Source organism: Oncorhynchus mykiss, chromosome 25, assembly GCF_013265735.2.
Source record: "Oncorhynchus mykiss isolate Arlee chromosome 25, USDA_OmykA_1.1, whole genome shotgun sequence".
Lineage (NCBI taxonomy): Eukaryota > Metazoa > Chordata > Actinopteri > Salmoniformes > Salmonidae > Oncorhynchus > Oncorhynchus mykiss.
Window position 1 is genome coordinate 18,433,789 of NC_048589.1, and position 22,733 is coordinate 18,456,521.

Sequence of the window (22,733 nt, forward strand, 5' to 3'; positions counted from 1 at the left end):
AATAGCCTGGGGAGGAAGGGTGGTGAGCTTAGCCTGGTGGGGAAGGGTGGTGAGCTTAGCCTGGTGGGGAAGGGTGGTGAGCTTAGCCTGGTGGACACCAGTGTGCAATGGGATCTTTAGTGACAGACATCTTAAATTAGGGCCCGACTGCACCCTTTGCAGGGCAGTGTCCTTGTCGCAGCCCTGGGGCATTGGGACCAGAGGGAGGAACATCTCCCTGGGCCAGACACCTCTCAGCAGTAAACATAAAGGAGAACACCTCACAGAGTGAAACTCAGCCGTTAAAGGACTACATGGCATGCCATGTTAAACTGACACTTTCCACTCAACACATAGTTATTTGGAAGAGTTGAATATTAGTAACTGGGTTCTGATTCATTGACAACAAAGAGAGCTTATTGAACAACACATGAAAGCCCATAGAACACTAGACAAATAAAACATGACAGAACTAGAGATTCAAGTGGGAAAATTTGTTTTAAATTAGTCATGGAGTGTATTCACTACTCAAAATGTCCCTGAAGGATTCAAAGACTTTCTATTAAAGTGAGAACAGAAAGGTGGGTTTGGCTCATTGTTGTTGTAGAAAGTAACAAAACATTCTTTCAACGCTAATAAACAGTTCTGAAGGAAAGGGAAAATACTTGCTCCCAAACTGCTGAAGCATTGCATAAATAGGCTAACTGAGTGCTGCTGAAAGTTAGGGACTCAACATTTCAGCATTCTACCAAAAAATATATAATGAGAGGGGGAGCAGTACTGTATATACAGAAAGGAAGCAGAGGTGGTCATGGGTAATGGCAGAGTAATGCCTTACAAGACAAAGGCTCAATGACATGGAGCTGTAGGAGCATTGTAGGAGCGTTGTAGGAGCGTTGTGAGATCACAAGCAGGTTTGCGAGGCAGGGCCTAGGGCGTTGGGGTTCAACTGTGGGCCCTGCTGAGAGGGAGCAGCCTGCCGGCCCCCACAGCCTCCACACAGCCTCCCAGGCAGTTCTGGGTCAGCGCTCCACAGACACGATCACATGAGCTGCTCTGCTCCCCTGCCTCGCACAGGAGCAAGCACGGAGTGCACTATGACAAACAGACAGTCCCTCCTCCATTAAAAAAGTATACCGTACGTATGAGATAATTCATACTGGCTCCCTTCCTACACATGCTTGGTTATGGTTATAGCTGTCCATCAATACCAATGACGACATTGATGAATAAGATGAATAATGGAATGGACATCTCTTACACGAAACCTGGCTGCTTCACAAGTAAGTGCAATTGCTGGAGGAGCTCTGTTTATTAAGAACGGATTATAAGTTTCCCACTGGAAAGTTTATGTTCAAGATGTTTTTTTGTAAACCAATACCATTTTGTAGCCAGTGGCAACGACAATGGTTTAAAGACCTTTCAAATATTCTGTGATATTGACCAAGACTACATGCTTGACACACTGGAATGTTAAAGGGAATAAACAGTCTATAATACATTTCCGTTTGCAATATGTAACTAGGAGACAAGGATACCAAGGCAGACTTTGTTCGCAATGAATACAGTACTCGAAACATCTCTATGCTGAAAACACTTCCCTGCCTCCAGTTCTCACTCTCTACCTCCCAACATGTGGATGCAATCTCTCCGCGAGACAACTCATTTACATATTTTATAGAAAGACCCTATTGTTTCCCAATATTCTCTGTCTGGCGCAAGTCATTTGTGTATTTTGCCCTTCAATGGAGTAAAACGTAGATTGCCTTGTGACACTTTTGTTCTCACTAGTACTTTGGAGAGATAAGAGGTTGTTGAAGATGTTGGCAAGGGAGAGAGAGGTGGCTTCCTTTTAAGCAACTCCGATGCCCTACCAGACCTATAGAGGGCCATAGACCTGAGGCAGTGTTTTGTTAATAGCCTGCTCTTTGTGGTATGCAGAAATGTGGGAAGGCCCTCGCCTTGCCTGTGTAAAATTGGTGAAGGTGGCAAAATTGCATGCAGGTGGTTGTTGGCTTGCCAAGATGCTTGAGTTGCAGTCTGTTTGGTTGATGTTTACCCACAGCGAGAGTGATGATAGCTTGGTCGTTTAAAGCCAATGAACTGTGTCCAATATTGTGAGAACATTGCCAAAAGCACCACTACATACTGTTTGGGACAAAATGCAGAATCCTAGTTGGCACTCATTCAAATGAGGAAGAGGTTCTGTATGCATTATGTTGCTTTAGTGTCACGAGCCTGGTACCTGCTCTGTATAAGCCTGACAAGGCACCTCTCCCTCTGTCTGCATGCCACGTTGTAATGCATGTTAGGAGCGGATGTGTTGCTGCTATGTGAACAATAACTCCTGGGAATATTTACACAGTCATTTCCAGTAAATCAGGGATTACAACGCGTCTCTGTAAACTCCTTTCCTCTCCCTTTCACATTCCCATGATCAATAGTAATCACATTTGAACCTGTTGGCCAACGGAGGAACACTCCGAGATGGATGTCACTTTCTCTTTTGGAAAACTATGACATCTGTGCTTCCTCATGCTGCATACCACAGAAACCTTACAGGAGCCCATGTCTGCATGATGGAAGTAGATAAGCGTTATGCTTTCTATGGAAGCAGCTTTACTAGCTGACTGACTGGCTTTGCAGGGCACTGGAGGGGGCTGTCGGGAGGGAAGGCTCTGGGGTGAAGATGCCTAGTGGAGGGGGAGAGGTGGAGGGGATCAGAGTGTCTCTGTCTCAGTGTAGTATGTCCCTGGCTGCCACGGTGGTCCCCAAAATGTCCCACTGAGTACAGCCAGCCTTTACGAGGCCTCAGCCAGGGATGTCCTGCCAGCTTTATAGCAATCATGAGTACAGGCAGCATGTTAAGGGCAATGTAATCCCCTCTGCAGGGTTAGGCTTTAGACTCTTGTCCCTGTGCTGTCAGAAAGGCAGCCCCCTCTAACTGACGCTGGGCCTGGGCTCCACCATCACACAACTAACCGCCTGACAGGGCACAAAAAATATATAGAAGAGCTAAATTACAGCTTTGGGCTTTAATGGTTCCTCTCAGTGTTTTGGAGGAAGGCAAACAGGACCTCTCTAGTTTCTCTCTGAGGTTGGTTTCTTTACTTGACATTCTCCTCAGCAATAAATAGTCTATGTGGAGAATGTTTCATCTCTGGAGAACAGTGGGTTCATTCTCCATTCAGAGAAGTGACAGGCTGGCTTAGAGACATGACAGAGAGAGTAAATGTATCATCACTATCTACTGGTAGAATTTGGGAGTGTGTCACAGAGTATGATTTGGAGGGAGGAGGAGGGGGAAGGTCGTCTCATCACTCAGTCCAGTGGATGGGCTCAGGCCTCTGCTTGACACAGGCCTCTGCTTGCCTCTGGTGCAGTGAGTGATATCAAACATTCAAGAATCCTAATTTCCAAGAGCTGTCATTACAATCGTTAAAGAAGAAGTGGCCTGTGGAGGCCAAGGGGAGAGTAAACACATCTAAACACCCAATCAGGCCAGAACCAATGTATCCTCTCTGGCCCCTGGCTTTATTATCTCTCTCACTGGGGATCAAACAGCCTTCGCTGCCCAGCCTGGCTGCCTGTATTAGGTGACACGCAATGTTTTCAACCCCCTGAGTCTGCTGGAGCAACATCTACTAAAACAACACATAGCACCCCCTGGTAGTCAACACACGGGGCCTTGTCTCCTCCTCTCTTCGGTTCTGGTTTGTTTTACTCACCGGTCGAGACGAAGGCCTCCATTTTCTCCTTGAAGGGCTGGAGGTTCTCCTCGGAGGAGTTAGCACACACCTTCTGCACATCCTTTTCACACGCTGGGGGAGAGAGAGAAGGCAGGAAACGTTCAATATTGGACATTTCTCAGCAGGAATGGATTTAAAAAGCTTTGGCCTGGGGTGGGTGGAGGAGAGAAAGTGTGAGAAAGAGTAGACCGTGTCCTATGGTGTACTGTGTGAAATTGGCATTTGTTTTTTTATTGTCAGAGCCTCATCATTGGGCTAAGGTATAAAACAATAACTAGCGTGCCCAAACAGCAAATGTAGCACATTAATTAATGACATGTGAGAGTGGGTATCACGTTTCCAACACTTTCATAAGTTAGTTAACCAAAGCCTGCCGAGGGGAAACATTTGAGGGAAAAGAAGTGTGTGAATCTCCTCCAAAACATCCCAACCAGATGGCTATTAAAGAGAACTGGCAATCACTTTAAATGAGCTTGGTCTGCATTCAAAATGGAAACAGAGATCATGTTTCATTATCAGTAAAGCCAAGTAATAGTCTTTAAAGGGGCTTTAACACCATTTTCTGGGGGGAAAAAAATAAGAAATTGATTATAAATCTTCATCAACATATTCAATAGACAAATTATGGAAATATAGTTTTGTCCAAAGACTTTTGAATGGGAGTAGGGTGTTCAATCTGTTACTCTGAAGAAATTAGGGTAGATAACACATAATATGTTGAAGCCACAGATACTGGGGCATCTCTGTTGTAGCCATAGGTACTGAGCCAGCCACCCAAAACATTGAGTGTATGGCCCACTATCTAGATGGGACATTTTTGTCACGACTTCCGCCGAAGTCGGTCCCTCTCCTTGTTCAGGCGGTGTTCGGCGGTCGACGTCACCGACCTTCTAGCCATCATTGATCCATTTTCCATTTTCCATTGGTTTTGTCTTGTCTTCCTACACACCTGGTTCCAATCCCATCAATTACATGTTGTGTATTTAACCCTCTGTTTCCCCTCATGTCCTTGTCTGAGATTGTTTGTTGTATGTAGGTGTTTATTGTATATTCTGGTGTGCAACGGTTTTTGCACCCTCTATTTGTTATTTTGTATACTTTGGTTTTCGAAGGTTTCGATGTTTATTAAACAGCACCGTTTTTACCAAGTTCATTCTCCTGTGCCTGACTTCCCTGCCACCAGCACGCACCACATTACAGACCGTACTATGGAGTCAGCAGGAGAGGATACCCCGGCAATTGAGGTGGAGGAGTGCATCCAGGAGCATACAGATATGCTTCACCATCTTGCCATGGATCGCTGGGAGAGACAGGCGTTGTCCAGACAATGGACCGCTGGGAGAGACAGGGAGTTCTTCCAGCGCCTCCATCAGCGCAACCGGGGTCTCTCTTGAGCGCTCCTTTCCCACCTGAACCCAGTGGGATCCGTCTCTCCTTGCCCCAGGAGTATGACGGGAGGGCTTCGAACTTCCAGGGGTTTTTACTGCAATTAAACCTTTATCTGGCCACCGTCCACCCGGCTCCATCGGATCGTGAGAGGGTGTCTGCCCTCGTCTCGTTCCTCAGCGGGAGAGCCCTGGAGTGGTCAGTTGGTGGACCTGTCTATCCGGCTGGACAACCTGCTGACTACTCGTGGACGTCCAGATCAGGGTCTGGTGGTTCCATCCTCCCGCACCACCTCTCCAATACCTATGGAGCTGGGAGGGGCGGTGCGCAGGGAGACCAGAGGAGGTTCCCGCTCGTGCACCATCTGTGGCCGCAGAGGTCACACTGCCGGTCGGTGCCAGGTTGGTTCCTCTGGGAATCGAGGCGGCAGGCAAGTTGCTCTGGCGTCACCCCATGTGAGCTGGCACCATTCTCTCCCAGAGCCCTCTGTTGCACATATGTTTGTCTGTCACTTTTCCGGAGTTTTCTCCGTATTCCCAGCATAAGGCGCTCGTAGATTCAGGCGCGGCTGGGAATTTCATTGATAGAGCGTTAGCTCATAGTCTAGGGACCTCCATTTTTCCCGTGGATGTGCGTTTCCCCGTTCGCGCCTTAGATAGTCGACCATTAGGCTCAGGGATACTTAGGGAGGTCTGGTGAAGCAGAGGGGTCATACAGAGAGAATTAGTCTCTTCCTCATTGACTCTCCTGCGTTTCCCGTGGTGCTGGCCCTACCCTGGTTAGCTTTTCATATCCCCACTGTTTCTTGGCCACAGAGGGCTCTCACGGGGTAGTCGCGAGAGTGCTCAGGTAGGTGTTTAGGGGTTTCCGTTGGTCTCAACCGTGCGCATTCCCACCGAATATGCCGATTTGGCTCTTGCCTTCTCTAAAAAGAAGGCGACTCAATTACCACCTCATCGACGGGGCGATTGTGCGATAGACCTCCTGGTAGATGCTGCACTTCCCAGGAGTCACGTGTATCCCCTCTCACAGGCGGAGACAGAGGCTATGGAAACATATGTCTCCGAATCCCTGTGTCAGGGGTACATTCGGTCCTCCACTTCACCCGCCTCCTCGAGTTTCTTTTTTGTGAAGAAGAAGGAGGGAGGTCTGCGTCCGTGTATTGACTATCGGGGTCTGAGTCAGATCACGGTGAGGTATAGCTACCCGCTACCGCTCATAGCTACAGCGATAGAGTCAATGCACGGGGCGCGCTTCTCCACCAAACTAGATCTCAGGAGCGTTTACAACCTGGCGCGAATCCGAGAGGGAGACGAATGGAAGACGGCTTTCAGTACCACCTCTGGGCACTATGAGTACCTCGTCATGCCATATGGGTTGATGAATGTGCCCTTAGTCTTCCAAGTCTTTGTAGACGAGGGACCTGCACGGGCAGGGTTTAGTGGTGTATATTTGATGACATTCTGATATACTCCGCTACACGTGCTGTGTCCCTGGAGCATGTGTCCCTGGTGCGAAGAGTGCTTGGTCGCCTGTTGGAGCATGACCTGTACATCAAGGAGAAATGCCTGTTTTCCAACAGTCTGTCTCCTTCCTAGGGTATCGCATTTCCACGTCAGAGGTGGAGATGGAGAGTGACCGCATTGCAGCCGTGCGTAATAGGCCGACTCCCACCACGGTCAAGGAGGTGCAGCGGTTCTTAGGGTTTGCCAACTACTACCGGAGGTTTATCCGGGGTTTTGGTCAGGTGCCAGCTCCATTATCTCACTGCTGAAGGGGGGCCCGGTGCGCTTGCAGTGGTCAGCTGAGGCGGACAGGGCTTTTAGTCACCTGAGGGCTCTGTTTACCTCGGCTCCCGTGCTGGCCCATCCGGATCCCTCTTTGGCGTTCATAGTGGAGACGGACGCGTCCGAGGCTGGGATAGGAGCGGTGCTCTCTCAGAGCTCAGGTACGCCACCGAAGCTCCGCCTCTGTGCCATCTTCTCGAAGAAGCTCAGCCCGGCGGAGCAAAACTATGATGTGGGGGATCGGGAGCTGTTGGCTGTGGTCAAGGCCTTGAAGGCGTGGAGACATTGGCTTGATGGGGCTAAACACCCTTTTCTCAACTGGACTGACCACCGTAATCTGGAGTACATCCAGGCGGCGAGGACACTGAACCCTCGCCAGGCAAGGTGGGCCATGTTTTTCACCCGTTTTGTATTTACCCTTTCATACAGACTAGGCTCTCAGAACGCTAAGGCAGGCGCATTGTCCCAGGGGATCTGGTCTGGCTCTCGACCCGAATCGAAGGGGCCCCACATTACAATTTTATTTGATTTATTTAACCTTTATTTAACCAGGCAAGTCAAGAACAAATTATTATTTTACATTGATGGCCTACCCCGGCCAAACCCTCCCCTAACCCGGGGCCAATTGTGCGCCACCCTATGGGACTTCTGATCACGGCCGGTTGTGATAAAGCCTGGGATTGAACCAGGGTCTGTAGTGACTCCTCTAGTACTGAGATGCAGTGCCTTAGACCGTTGCACCACTCGGGAGCTGACATGCTGGCACTAGATCGCCCTGTCCTGTTCTGGCTTTCCCCAGTGGGACTGTACATGTGGGTGACGGCTGAATGTGGAAGCCTTGTTTGTTGTTCACTCTGGATGGGCCTTTGTTGTCCTGCCAAACCACCTAGCTCACACGGGCTCAAAAGAAACGGCCGATGACTTGACGGAGCGCGAGCCAAACTATTTAATTTCCTCCTAACAATCAACATGGGATGATATATACAGAGCCGCCTGCCAAAATAACTTCCTCAAAGCTGTAAGTCATAAAGCTGTGCAATAAATACCTTGCGTTGGTTATTACTGCATCGCTTAATGTCTTAACAACACAACAGGAACACTGTTTGGTCAGAGTCTAAGACTGGTTCACTGGTTTCCACAACAATCAAGAGGGATGTATTAAGAACAGGTGAATATGCCCAGTGACCCACTATCCTTTTCCAGGTTCGGAGGAAAAGTTGCTCTTGAAAGGTGAGGGACAACTTGAACTACCGCACACTACTTGAGTAAGCAAAGACACTATTTCAATCACATCATCCACAGCTGAGAGGGACAACCATGACACACACCTGATCAGGTGATCTAGCTCTAACACGACTGAAAAGATCCTAATTTAAAAAAACTATTAGCTCCCTCACACATTAAAATCCCCCTGTCTCATGTGGGAAAGGGTGTTCAAAACAGCAAGACTACAATTCAGAGGCGTCTCCCCTCCAAAATGTGGTCCAGACAGCGTAGGCCACAAGAAGGAAGACCAAATAACATCAGCAGCTGCTTGAAATAAAACCCCAGTGGGCCTCTGGTTTAGGACATTGTCTTTCAGTGACAATGCATAATCACGGAGGGTTAGTAGAAGGAAGAGGAGGAGGCAGAGGAGGAGGGAGTGAGCTCTTTCTAATGCAGAAGTCACCTGGGGATATACTGTTTAACAGTAGTATTACAGTTTAACAGTAGTATTACAGTGTAACAGTAGTATTACCGTTTAACAGTAGTATTACAGTTTAACAGTAGTATTACAGTTTAACAGTAGTATTACAGTTTAACAGTAATATTATAGTTTAACAGTAGTATTACAGTGTAACAGTAGTATTACCGCTTAACAGAAGTATTACAGTTTAACAGTAGTATTACAGTGTAACAGTAGTATTACAGTTTAACAGTAGTGTTACAGTTTAACAGTAATATTATAGTTTAACAGAGGTATTACAGTTGAACAGTGTGTATTACCGCTTAACAGTAGTATTACAGTTTAACAGTAGTATTACAGTTTAACAGTGTGTATTACCGTTTAACAATAGTATTATAGTTTAACAATAGTATTACAGTTTAACAGTAGTATTACAGTTTAACAGTAGTATTACAGTTTAACAGTAGTATTACAGTGTAACAGTACTATTACAGGGTAGCAGTAGTATTACAGTGTAACAGGCCAACTGAAGCCTGCTCTGCCTGCTCTGTAAATATGTCCATGCTGTTCTCTATTTGGCCAGTGAGTGTTCATCTGGGCTCTCTGTGCCCAAACAACCATATCAGTTTCCCTGTGGGCACAGCAGCAGAGAGAGATAGAGAGGGGAGAGAAGGGGAAAGAGAGGGTGAGGGAGGAGAGAGAGAGAGGGAGAGAGAGAGAGAGAGAGAGAGAGAGAGAGAGAGAGAGAGAGAGAGAGAGAGAGAGAGAGAGAGAGAGAGAGAGAGAGAGAGAGAAAGAAATAAAGAAAGAGACTTCACTTGAGGCTCTTCTTTCAGAGGAAAAAACTATCACGTCATGGTCAGACAGAAGCGGACCGCACTGCTACCGTCAGCGTTGTTTGTCCTGTCTGGCTTTCTGTCCAGTCACCAGGTCACAGGGGACCTGTCTCCCACCACAGACACAATGCTGCATGCTGGGAGACAGACAGAAGCTCCCTACCATTTCCAGCCAGTGTCAGCCCACATACAGACAGTGGATTCAGCATTATTGTGGAAAGTGACTGATATCTATGTGTAAATCAAGATAAAATGTATCTTAATTTACAGAATTACTCATCATGAACTGTAAGCAATACATGAAATGCCCACACATATTCTCAGTATCCAAATACATGTAGAGGGATCTAGTTCAAAACCTTACCATCTGTGATGTCCATGCAGGTTTATTTGGATTTAGAGAGGTGATATAAGACAGATATGATGGCAGGATGATTTGATGGCCATATAATCAAAGGTCGCCAGACACAAACTGCTTGTTGTTAATACTGTAGTAAGGCATGGATACATGACGTCTACAGAGTTTGTACACAGGAAGCACGCCCACTACATGCTGTCTGTAAGGACACTGGGCTAGCTGGTATGCCAGAGTATTGCATCATATAAGGTATGTTACTGTACTGTAATATGGGGAAGGGGCTAACATGAAAAGACAGAGTCTGACTTCTGCTCCGAGACATGGCAAACGCGGCTAGTCAAGCTTGTCACTTTGATGTAATAAATGAACCATGAATTCCTCCACATTAACCAATGGCTTGCCCAAAGCTACAGGGAAATGTTAGGACATCAAGACAATGCCACATTATTCTGTAGACCCTGGGATGTTTGGAAAACAAAACATTGTCCACACAAACTGTCTTGGATAATCATGGAGCTCTACATAATTGACTGCCATATAGAAAAAGGTTTATGTTCTCAATGTTCTACTGCTAAAACTCACTTCAATTAAAGATTCATGTTGATTTTGCTGTGCACTTTATTTCTAAGCATTACTGACAATTTAAAAAAACTCCTACAGATATACATACACGACATAGTGTTTTTGCCCATCAAGCATGAATGTTTTGGAAACTATTTTCTCGTAGGAAGAGAGAGGTTAGTCTTGTCCGTGATCTGGCCTGACAGATCAGTGTTATCTACGCCAGGCACTGGATCATTTTCCATCAGCTCTAAAGCACAATTCTCTCTCTAATCCACAATTATATACAATCCCAGTGCACTGTCAGGCTCCCAGCTTCCACCTCCCTCCCATCCAGGCAAGAGCCCTGCTATAACCCAGGCTACATGGGGCCAGCCAGGAGGCTTATTGTAAAGGTACAGTAAGACACCGCTCCTCCCCCTAAGATAAATCTATCTCTATCAGCCTGGACAAATCCAGAATCCAACCCTGGCCCACCTCCTACAGAGCCTGTCTGAGAACACAATGCTGACATACTGTGTACACACAGTCCTGGAAACTAATATTTGTTGTAAGACACAGTTCTCCAAGGTTCAGGGAGTCAGCTAGAGTGCACCACTGAGCTCTGTTCTGCTGTAAGGGAATGCTTGGGAGGTCATAGTTTGAGGAAATCATACAAAATGTATATAGACAGTGCATTCGTAATGTATTCAGACGCCTTGACTTGTTACATTACAGCCTCATTCTAAAATTGATTTTTTTTTAAATCCTCATAAATCTACACACAATAACCCATAATAACAAAGCAAAAACAGGTTTTTTGAAGTGTTTGCAAATGTACGACAAATATAAATCGGAAATATCACATTAACATGACTATTCAGACCCTTTACTCAGTACTTTGTTGAATCACATTTGGCAGCGATTACAGCCTTGAGTCTTCTTGGGTATGACGCTACAAGTTTGGCACACCTGTATTTGGGAAGTTTCTCCCATTCCTCTCTGCATATCCTCTCAAAATCTGTCAGGTTTTCAGGTCTCTCCAGAGATGTTCGATCGGCTTCAAGTCCAGGCTCTGGCTAGGCCACTCAAAGACATTCAGAGACTTGTTCCGAAGCCACTCCTGTGTTGTCTTGGCTGTGTGTTTAGGGTTGTTGTCTTGTTGCAAGGTGAACCTTCACCCCAGTGTGAGGTCCTGAGCGCTCTGGAGCAGGTTGTCATCAAGGATCTCTCTGTACTTTGCTCTATTCAACTTTACCTCATCCCCACAGCGTGATGCTGCCACCACCATGCTTCACCATAGGGGTGGTGCCAGGTTTCCTCCAGACGTGACGCTTGGCATTCAGGCCAAAGAGTTCAATCTTGGATTCGTCAGACCAGAGAATCTTGTTTCTCATGGTCTAAGAGTCTTTAGGTGACCTTTGGCAAATTCCAATCGGGCTGTCAAGTACCTTTTACTGAGGAGTGGTTTCAGTCTGGCCACTCTACCATAAAGGCCTAATTGCTGGAGTGCTGCAGAGATGGTTGTTTTTCTTGAAGGTTCTCCCATCTCCACAGAGGAACTCTAGAACTCTGTCAGAGTGACCATCATGTACTTGGTCACCTCCCTGACCATGGCCCTTCTCCCCCGATTGCTCAGTTTGGCAGGGCGGCCAACTCTAGGAATAGTCTTAGTGGTTCTAAACTTCTTCCATTTAAGAATGGTGGAAGCCACTGTGTTCTTGGGGACAGTTAATGATGCAGAAATGTTTTGGTACCCTTCCCCAGAACTGTGCTTCAACACAATCTTGTCTCGGAGCTCTACTGACAATTCCTTCGACCTCATGGCCTGGTTTTGCTGTGAAATGCACTGTCAACTGTGGGAACTTATATAGACTGGTGTGTTCCTTTCCAAATCGTGTCCAATCAATTGAATTTACCACAGGTAGACTCCAATGACGTTGTGATGATCAACAGAAACAGGATGCACCTGAGCACCTTTATATTTTTAAAACCTTTGCAAAAATATCTACAAACCTGTTTTCACTTTGTCATTATTGGGCATTGTGTGTAGACTGCTGAGGAAAAAAATGTATTTAATCAATTTTAGAATAAGGCTGTAACATAACAAAATATATATACAGTACCTGTCAAAAGTTTGGACACACCTACTCATTCAAGGGTTTTTCTTTATTTTTCTATTTTCTACATTGTAAAAAAAATAGTGAAGACATCAACACTATGAATAACACATATGGAATCATGTAGTAATCAAAAAAGTGTTAAACAAATGTTTAGTGTGCAAAGGATTAGCATTTCAATTAATATGCTTATCAAGTGTGTAGTGATTCATTTGCGTAATTCCCACCTTACGAAGTCTACCCACTTCCCTTTTTCCACCAAGCCTTAATACTGGTTTAGCCCACTAGGGCACATCCCTTATCATTTCCTTGTAACAATATCTACTTGGTTTGTTTGTTTGTTTGTATGTGCATTTCTGTGATTATTTAGTTAGTTAATAAATAAATTATTGAGACAATTGATGTATGGATGACTCATAGTGAAGACTGGATTTGTGCAGATGACCAACAATTTACAGCATTTGGAATGAGACTAACGCGAGGTAAAGAATAACTCATTAATTAGAAGACTAATTGATCAGATATTAAAATATCTGAACGTTATATTAGGAAAATTATAACTTTGTAATCTGAATATTTTCCTTCGTGCCCCGAGTTCCTAGTTAATTAATATTTACCTGATTAGTTAATCACGTAATAATAATTACAGAGAATTGATTTGATAAAATAACAGTCTTCAGTTTGCCAAAGACACGACACTGGACTCGAACACAGACTCTCTAGTGGCACAGCTAGCACTGCGATGCAGTGCCTAAGACCACTGCACCACTCGGGAGGCCTGGAATTTCTTTCCTTCTTAATGCATTTGAGACAGTTTGTTGTGTTGTGACAAGGTAGGGGTTGTATACAGAAGATAGCCCTTTTTGGTAAAAGACCAAGTCCATATTATGGCAAGAACAGCTCAAATAAGCAAAGAGAAATGAGTCCATCGTTATTTTAAGACATGAAGGTCAGTCAATCCGGAAAATTTCAAGAACTTTGACAGATTCTTCGAGTGCAGTCGCAAAACATCAAGCGCTAAAATGAAACTGTTTCTCATGGGGACCCAGATTGCTTGTGTTTCTAGTTCCAACAGTGCGGTTGTGGGCGGTGCAATTTCCGTACCAGGCGGTGATACAGTCCGACAGAAAGCTCTCTATTGTGCATCTGTAAAAGTTTGTGAGGGTTTTAGGTGCCAAGTAATTTCAGTTTGTCAGTGATGTGTACGCCGAGGAACTTGAAGCTTTCTACCTTCTCCAGTGCGGTCCTGTTGACGTGGATAGGGGGTGCTCCCTCTGCTGTTTCCTGAAGTCCACGATCAGCTCCTTTGTTTTGTTGATGTTGGGTGAGAGGTTATTTTCCTGGCACCCAGGGCCCTCACCTCCTCCCTTTAGGCTTTCTCGTCATTGTTGGAAATCAGGCCTACTACTGTTGTGTCGTCTGCAAACTTGATGATTGAGTTGGAGGCGTGCATGGCCACACAGTCATGGGTGAACAGGGAGTACAGAACGCATCCTTGTGGGGCCCCAGTGTTGAGGATCAACGAAGTGGAGGTGTTGTTCCTACCTTCACCACCTGGGGGCAGCCCGTCAGGAAGTCCAGGACCCAGTTGCACAGGACGGGGTTCAGACCTAGGGACTCAAGATTAATGATGAGCTTGAAGGGTACAATGGTGTTGAATGCTGAGCTATAGTCAATGAACAGCATTCTTACATTGGTTTTCCTCTTGTCCAGATGGGATAGGACAGTGTGCAGTGTGATGACGATTGCATCATCTGTGGGTCTGTTGGGGCGGTAAGCAAATTGAAGTGGGTCTAGGAGGACAGGTAAGGTAGAGGGGAAATTATCCTTTACTAGTCTCTCAAAGCACTTCATGATGACAGAAGTGAGTGCTATGGGCGATAGTCATTTAGTTCAGTTACCTTTTCTTTCTTGGGTACAGGAACAATGGTGGACATCTTGAGGCATGTGGGGACAACCGACTAGGATAGGGAGAATATGTCCATAAACACTCCAGCCAGCGTTCTGCACATGCTCTGAGGACGAGGCTAGGGATGCCGTCTGGGCTGGCAGCCTTGCGAGGGTTAACACACTTAAATGTCTTACTCACGTCAGCCACGGAGAAGGAGAGCCCACAGTCCTTGGTAGATGGCCGTGTTGGTGGCACTGTGTTATCCTCAAAATGGGCAAAGAAGGTGTTTAGCATGAAACATGATGTCGGTGTCCACCACGTGGCTGCTTTTCCCTTTATAGTCCGTGATTGTCTCGTGTCTGAGCCGTTGAATTGCAACTCCACTTTGTCTCTAAACTGCCGTTTTGCCTGTTTGATTGCCTTACGGAGGGAATAACTACACTGTTTGTATTCAGCCATATTCCCAGTCACCTTGCCATGGTTAAATGCGATGGTTCGCACTTTCAGTTTTGCATGAATGCTGCCATCTACCCAAGGTTTCTGAATAGGGTAAGTTTTAATAGTCACAATGGGTACAACATCCCCTATACACTTCCTGATTAACTCAGTCACTGCCTCAGTATATTCGTCTTTGTTGTTCTCGGAGGCTACCCGGAACAAATCCCAGTCCGCGTGACCAAAACAATCTTGAAGTGTGGATTCCGATTGGTCAGACCAGCGTTGAATAGTCCTTAGCACGGGTACTTCCTGTTTCAGTATCTTCCTATAGGAATGGGGGAGCAAAATCTAGTCGTGATCAGATTTGCCGAAGAGAGGGTGGGGAAGGGCCTTGTAAGCATCCTGGAAGTTGGAGTAGCAGTGGTTGAGTGTTTTAGCAGCGTGAGTACTACAGTCAATGTGTTGATAAAACATTGGTAATGTTTTCCTCAAATTGTCTTTGTTAAAATCCCGGCCTACAATAAATGCGGCATCAAGATATGTGGTTTCCAGTTTACATAAAGTCCAGTGAAGTTCTTCAAGGGCCGTCGTGGTATCGGCTTGAAGGGGAATATACACGGCTGTGCCTATGACCGAAGGTATGTGAGGTATTGCAGGTCGGGTGAACAAAAGGACTTGAGTTCCTGTATGTTATCACAACATCATGAGTAATTAATCATGAAACATACACCCCACCCTTCTTCTTCCCAGAGAGATATTTATTCCTGTCTGCGCGATTAACTGAGAAACCAACTGGCTGAACGGACTCATACAGTATATCTCGAAAGAGCCATGTTTCTGTGAAACGGAGTATGTTACAATCCCTGATGTCTCACTGGAAGGAAATCCTTGCCCTGAGCTTGTCAACTTTATTATCCAGAGACTGAACATTAGCGAGTAATATACTCGGAAGCTACATCCAAAAGTTATTCCAGACTGTATGTAATAACATATGTCACGATCGTTTTTAGAAACGGACCAAGGCGCAGCGAATGTTGAGTTCCACATTATATATTAGAAAGTGAAACTAAGCAAATACAAAAACAAATAAACAATAAACTAACAACGAATCGTGACTACAGAGATGCTATGTGCACTAACTCAAAACAATATCCCATAAACACAGGTGGGAAAAACAGCTACTTAAATATGATCCCCAATTAGAGAACGATTAGCAGCTGCTTCTGATTGGGAATCATACAAATCACCAACATCGAAAATGAACTAGGACACCACATAGAACTAAATAAACTAGATCACCCCCAGTCATGCCCTGACCCACTTCACCATAGAGAAACAATAGCTCTCTATGGTCAGGGCGTGACAACACAAAACATTTCCTGGGCTAATAACGTAAGAGATAACACATAAAAAACAAAATACTGCAATGTCCTAGGTAGACTATCATATGTTTTTCAAAAGGGCAATGACCCAACACACCTCCAGGCCGTGTAAGGGCTATCTGACCAAGAAGGAGAGTTATGGAGTGCTGCATTAGATGACCTGGCCTCCACAATCACCCAACCTCAAACCAATTGAGATGGTTTGGGAAGAGTTGGACTGCAGACTGAAGGAAATGCAGCCAACAAGTGCTCAGTATATGTGGGAACTCCTTGAAGACTGCTAGAAAAGCACTTATCATGAAGCTGGTTAAGAGAATGCAAAGAGTGTGCAAAGCGGTCATCAAGGCAAAGGGTGGCTACTTTGAAGAATCTCAAATATAAAATATATTTTGATTTGTTTAACAGTTTTTGGTTACTACATGTTATTTCATAGTTTTAATGTCTTCACTATTATTCTACAATGTCGAAAATAGTACAAAAAAAGTAAACCCTGGAATGAGTAGGTGTGTCCAAAGTTTTGACTGGTACTGTATATAGAATTGTAATATTTTCCACCAAGAGCTCCAACCAGTGGGAGGGGGATTAGAAATGATGCAGGCAATGTTATTTGATAGACTTCAATTCTAAATATAGTAATTTTATAGATTACCTACCCACTTCTTTTAAAACAAAACATGTATTCTCTACCCTCTGCATGTTCCTTGCATCTTGCGCCTTTCTTTCAGCAAGCTGAGGAGCCTATATTTAACTGTTATGTGGGGAGGAGAGGTGGCGGTACTCTACCCCAACGACTCCACACATGGAATTCCAACCGGAGCCTCTGTCGTAAAACAGGCTTCAGGGTAAAGGCCTTGCCTCGACCTGACATTAAGGGGCATTTAAAGTAAAGACACTGTCTGATTTGCCATGGTGATGAATGCCTAACCCCTCACAGGCCTTCTGTGAAACACTAAACTCCCCTGGGCAGCAAATGAGCTCTGACTGTTCTATTTTATTTGATACTATTTCATTCAGTAGCGTCCCTGCCTCACTGTCCACCCCAATTACCCAGCAGTTAAAGAGAGCTTTACGTGGCCGCGGCCTCCGCTAGCCCTGATGGGAGGAAAGGTCCCACTCTGTCCCCACCTAAATCCCTGGGACTGGGTGAACTAAGGATACTCTCCAGGAACATCTACATGTACTGTAGCCCCCAAAGGGACAGGCACCTCTGTGGACACATAGAAATGGACAGGCACCTTTGTGGACATATATAAAGGGACATGCACCTCTGTGGACACATAGAATGGGGCAGGAAACTCTGTGAACACAAAGAAAGGGACAGGTACCTCTCTGGACTGATAGGAATGGACAGGCACCTCTGTGGACACATATAAAGGGACAGGCACCTCTGTGGACACACTGAACTGAAAGCCTCAGAAGACACTAGAGAAAACACAGTGCAACATGCAGGTATTAGTCTACAGTAGCATTGCTCCTTGTGAAGGAGAGAAGGGATGGATGGATCCTAGCACTCCCCCCCATCCCCAGAAAGAGACCCAGAGAGAGGTCATCACCTCCTGCCCAAACAGGAAGGCAGATCAAATGAGGATCATGTTTCTGCACGGTGGAGTGGAGGAGAGGGCAGCCGCCAGGCCACGGAGTCTGACCTGCTCCCGTGCATCGTCTCGGACCAGACACGCACAGACATACATCTGCTTGGCTACTTAGCAGAGCCTCACTCTGGGGAAGAGCGATATGGAGAGAGAAATATATAGCTTGAACATCCCTGAACCTTACCAAGGCATCAAAGAGGAGGGCAAAACAGGAGTCATCATGAGGCTCCCTAGCCCCGCTAATCTCCTCTCCTTTCAGCAGTACACTCTCGACAATGTGTTAGACACAATTAAGATGTGAATGGAAGTCATCTGATATAATTAAGACCATTTGGTTTCTTTAGGGTGGTTTATAATAGTGCAGCATAAATATTTATTCCTGGAGGCTGATGGGGAGGATAAAAATGGGAGTCATAGGTGGACCTCACCAAACACTGAGAATTCACGCTCACTGCTCCCTGCCAATACCCCGAGGACTCCCGGGTGAGACTGTAACATTTTTTTCCTGCAGTAGAGATCAAATAAGAGGGCCCTTATGTTACATTTATTGTGTTTAGGTCTTCCATTTTTCCTAATAAATGAGTGACAGCTTGAGGTGGGTCTGGGGCTCTTTTGTAGACTCTTAGTATTTTTCCCCAAGGTCAGAGAGGATCAGGGTTTAACAGCAATCTGCACAAGGAGGGGAGAGTGGAGAGCATATCTAATTGCTTTCATATGCCATATTATTGGTTGATTTAAATAATCACAGACACCAGGGCGCTGGGGGTACCATGCCTTTAACCCCCGGATGGCCCAGCGGACCACTGACTGACTGGCTGGCTGGCTGAGTCCCTGACTAACTGACTAGCTGCCTGGCAAACTGGGCGGACCATGCCGGCGAGCACCGAGCCTCTGATACCAGCCACATGAACACGTTTCTCATGAGAGTGTTGCTCGTTTACTGACTAGCTGCCTGGCGAACTGGGTGGACCATGCCGGCGAACTGGGTGGACCATGCCGGCGAACTGGGTGGACCATGCCGGCGAGCACCGAGCCCTTGATACCAGCCACATGAACACGTTTCTCATGAGAGTGTTGCCCGTTTACTGCATTTCCACCCAGCTTTCGTATCATCTGTAAACATTTCAGAGAGATAGTCTTGCTTTGGCCAATATGAAGACAGTTCTCACATAAGAGCAGAGAGCATGATCAGGGCTGGGGGACATTCAGGAGTGATGATGTCATGCCTGTTAAGGAAAAGGTGCTTCAGAGCATCTGAGATCCTGAATCTACCCTGAAACACGGGAGAAGACAGAATCTACAATAAGGATCCTACTACATATAGGTCAGGATGCCTATCTGCATGCCTGGTGGTGTTCTGTGAGTTGATTATAAAAGAGTGAAATAACACATCTTACCAGTCAGGTCTCTCTTCAGCTTCCTCATGTCCTTTGTGAGGTCTTCAAACTTGACCTGAGCGGCCAGGAAGAAATCCTGTGGTTCAGGAAGTGGGAATGCACTCTTGTCTGTTCCTGCGTGCTGTAAACCAACAAACAACCCATAAATGATAAAACATGAGGAAAATCCAGAAGTCGTTAGCTTTTAGTCCATTGTAGATAATGTGTTCATAAATATTGTACCTCGTCGAAATTGCGCAGATAGTATGCAACCACATAATCCACCAGACTGATACGATTGTCCTAAAAGATACAAAGGTCAGACAGGAAGTATACTGTAGATAAAACCAGTATAATACGTGTTCATGAGTGATGAGTGTACCCTGCTCTTGACGTCCTTCAGTTTGGGCAGGATCTCCAGGCCAAAGCCATCAGCTTGACCTCGCGTCCTGTTGCCTCCGTTCATGTAGTTCCCAAAGGCTAGGACCAGCCCTATCACATCCTTCACACTGCTACAGTCCAGCAGATCCTGACACACACACACACACACACACACACACACACACACACACACACACACACACACACACACACACACACACACACACACACACACACACACACGGTCAGCATGTTATAAGCTCATACAATAACAAACCAAGATTGAAGTCATGTCCAGTCTTACTTTGCTCACGGTGGAGACTATTTCTACTTTGCGGTGGATGGAGGACATGGAGTCGAGGAAGATAGACTGGAATATGATGCAGTGGGACCGGCCAGAGAAGTCTGGAATCTGGGAGAGTTCATACAAGAACCTGCACAAGAGGAAATAATGTGTTATGACAAAATTAAACTAAATGTCCAACAGGAAGAACTATTTTTAATCCTTGGCTGCGCTGCTTCCACACACACACGGCTGAGTCAGTATAGCTTTTAACTAGCAGCTGATAGTCATGAGTCGTCCTGCTCTGATAGTTTGATAGGTCCAGGGTCAACTGAAGGAGGGCCAGAGCGCTGATTGATCAAAGGGAGCATCAGGCCGACTCATGTAAACAGGGACATATCCGAGGAGAGCAGTAATATCCTGTGGGATCAGGCTGCTGATGGAGGCAGACACTGAGTGGGTATGACTCACAGTCTAGTGACAGCTCTGTTCAAACATGGCCCTCAACCCCACAGTGACAAGTCATTAACAGGCCAGCTACGTTTAACCCCCATGGGAGAGACGCCTCCCTGAGAGCCAGCAGCCGTCTAACTCTCTCGTTCACACACACACACACACACACACACACACACACACACACACACACTGTGTAAGACACAAACATGCAACACACACGCAAACATGCACGTGTTTCGAGTCAGTCAGACAGCTATGGAGCTTTCAGATCATGGAGGTTGCAAACAGACCAGGAACAAATATTTACAGTCTGAGTAACAATAAGGAGCTTGGTTTATTTACTTATTAAAAGAGAAATAAACACAAAATTGATGCCACCTTTTCTAAGTTATGTTTATGTTAAATATCTCCCTATAATGGTTTGGCTCTAAAGAACCACTCGATATGACGAGTGAGCCTCAGGCTGCCAGAGACCAAAGTGTTTCATAATCAAACTGTTTGTCTCTGGCTGTACACATTAGAAACCACATGATGCATTTAAAAAAAAAAAAAAACTCTCAGCCAAAATCAAAGTAGCCTCTGAAATTGTGTTGACGTGTTGAATTCACAGGAGGGGATGGTTTTCTGTGTGTATAAGGTTGTAGTTCTCTGACTGCAGTAGAAGTCAGGGTCCAGTGTTCTACTACCCATCTCCCTGAACCCTTGGGTGCTGGAGAAGTACTCATACTGTTCAGGCTTGTCCAGTAGCTTCACCTCATCCTCCTTGGATGTTTCATAGTGTTTTTTGATCTTCTCCAGCTCGTCACTAGTGGCCCTCTGTGATCACACACAAACAGGACAGGTTAGAGGACAACAATAGAGCTGTAACAATGAACGATTTAGACAGAGTCAACGCAAAACAAGACAGAATAGCAATAGACAAATGTTGAGTGTGATATCACTGAGAAATGAGCTGTAGGCTAGCAGATGTTATGGAGCACTGGTGTAGTTTAACAAAAGCATGCGGAGAAAAATACTTAATGGCCCAGTGTGGTCAAAAACGTGATTTTCCTGTGTTTTATATATATTTCCACACTATGAAGTTGGAATAATAGTATGAAATGGTGAACATGATGATAATGCCCTTTTAGTGTAAGGGCTTTTTGAAAAGACGACAGGAAATTATTGGTGGTAAATTAGTTAATAGAGTTCAAACCTCTCTGCCAATAAGATCTAATTTTCAGATTTTCCCCTCCCCACTCAGACCACTCACAGACAGTCATCGCAGAATTATTTTTGACCATTTTAATTGAAAACAATCACAGTAAGGAACTTAACTTAACTTGATTTGATATTGTGATAAAAACAGCTGCATTGGACCTTTAAAAAGGAGTTTGGCATCTCACATTTCTCTCATGCTGTTGGATGACTTTACAACACACTTCTGAATACTCACATTTTCATATAAAGCCTCGATGGTCTCCAAGTCCACCACAGAGTTATCCACAGTCAAAACAGCTGGAACAGTACATTCACTTATTAGAGGCATTCTCTTATAAAGATGAAATATGTTGGGCAATCATGCTGTCTCAATTGCTTCCTGGGTTTGGAGCCCAACTTGTCAGAGAGGTTAAATGCATAGACATGCTATGTACAAAAGGATTGGATAGCAACTAAACACTAGCATATTTCAGATGCTAACATACACATCACGGATCATCTTAACCCTCTTGTTGTGTTAGTTTCATGTTAATTAATTCTGTGTTCCTGGTCCAAAATGACAGCCCCATTATAGCTGAATATGAATCCATAAAAATACATATATTATCACCTAATGTTGGGTTAGATCTTTGTATCAACTTATGTTCTTGTGAACATTACAAGTTTTGAACTTCTATTTGCTATTTATGGCCAGTAGGCTGCATTGACCTGAGCTCATACAACTCGTTTTTGAGTAAAAAAAAGCATAATGTATGGATTATTTTAACTATAATAAATACTCAGATGAAATATATTGTGCTATTTATCACAGAATACACAGAATATACCAGTGTCATGATCAAAGATATGATCAAGAGCCTCACATACAGTATATTGTCTGGTCATTGTGCTGCCACAGATTGAATTGTGAGCAAGGCCTCAAAAAAGCTTTATATTATATACCAGAGCTGCAAGAAAAGTTCTATATATTATTGAAACAATGTTGCAATTGTTTGTGAGAATGCCAACAGGTGTGGTTCCTGTGGGGGAAAGATTCTATTGGGGAAAGGTTCCTGTGCGGTTTGCCATGGAAGCCAAGGGGAGTGAGGTGTGTGTGTGTTCAAACACACATGCATGTGGGGGTCAGATAGAGGAAGTGTGTCCATCTGATGAATGAGCATGTGCCTGAACTCAACTTTGATTTTGGAGTGAGTGAATGAGAGTATCAGGGAGTGGTGGGGTATCTGGGAGTGTGGTCAGGCAGGACAGGGCAGCTGTGGTGTCAGAGCACAGCAAAGCAGTGCCCAGAGCCCACCTCACACGGGGGCTCTCCT

General features: G+C 45.2%; 1 protein-coding gene across 2 annotated transcripts in view; it reads right to left on the reverse strand.

Moving 5' to 3' along the window:
* The window catches only part of LOC110505502 (formin), a 122,382-nt gene that overhangs the window by 42,620 nt on the left and 57,029 nt on the right, over positions 1-22,733 (reverse strand). For both annotated transcript variants that reach the window (XM_036962244.1, XM_036962243.1), the window contains 7 exons: positions 21,656-21,717; positions 20,948-21,036; positions 19,786-19,915; positions 19,483-19,629; positions 19,344-19,403; positions 19,122-19,242; positions 3,708-3,800 (listed from right to left, as the gene is read on the reverse strand). In XM_036962244.1, the coding sequence (XP_036818139.1) occupies positions 3,708-3,800; positions 19,122-19,242; positions 19,344-19,403; positions 19,483-19,629; positions 19,786-19,915; positions 20,948-21,036; positions 21,656-21,717 (702 nt within the window). The remainder of the gene's footprint in view (positions 1-3,707; positions 3,801-19,121; positions 19,243-19,343; positions 19,404-19,482; positions 19,630-19,785; positions 19,916-20,947; positions 21,037-21,655; positions 21,718-22,733) is intronic.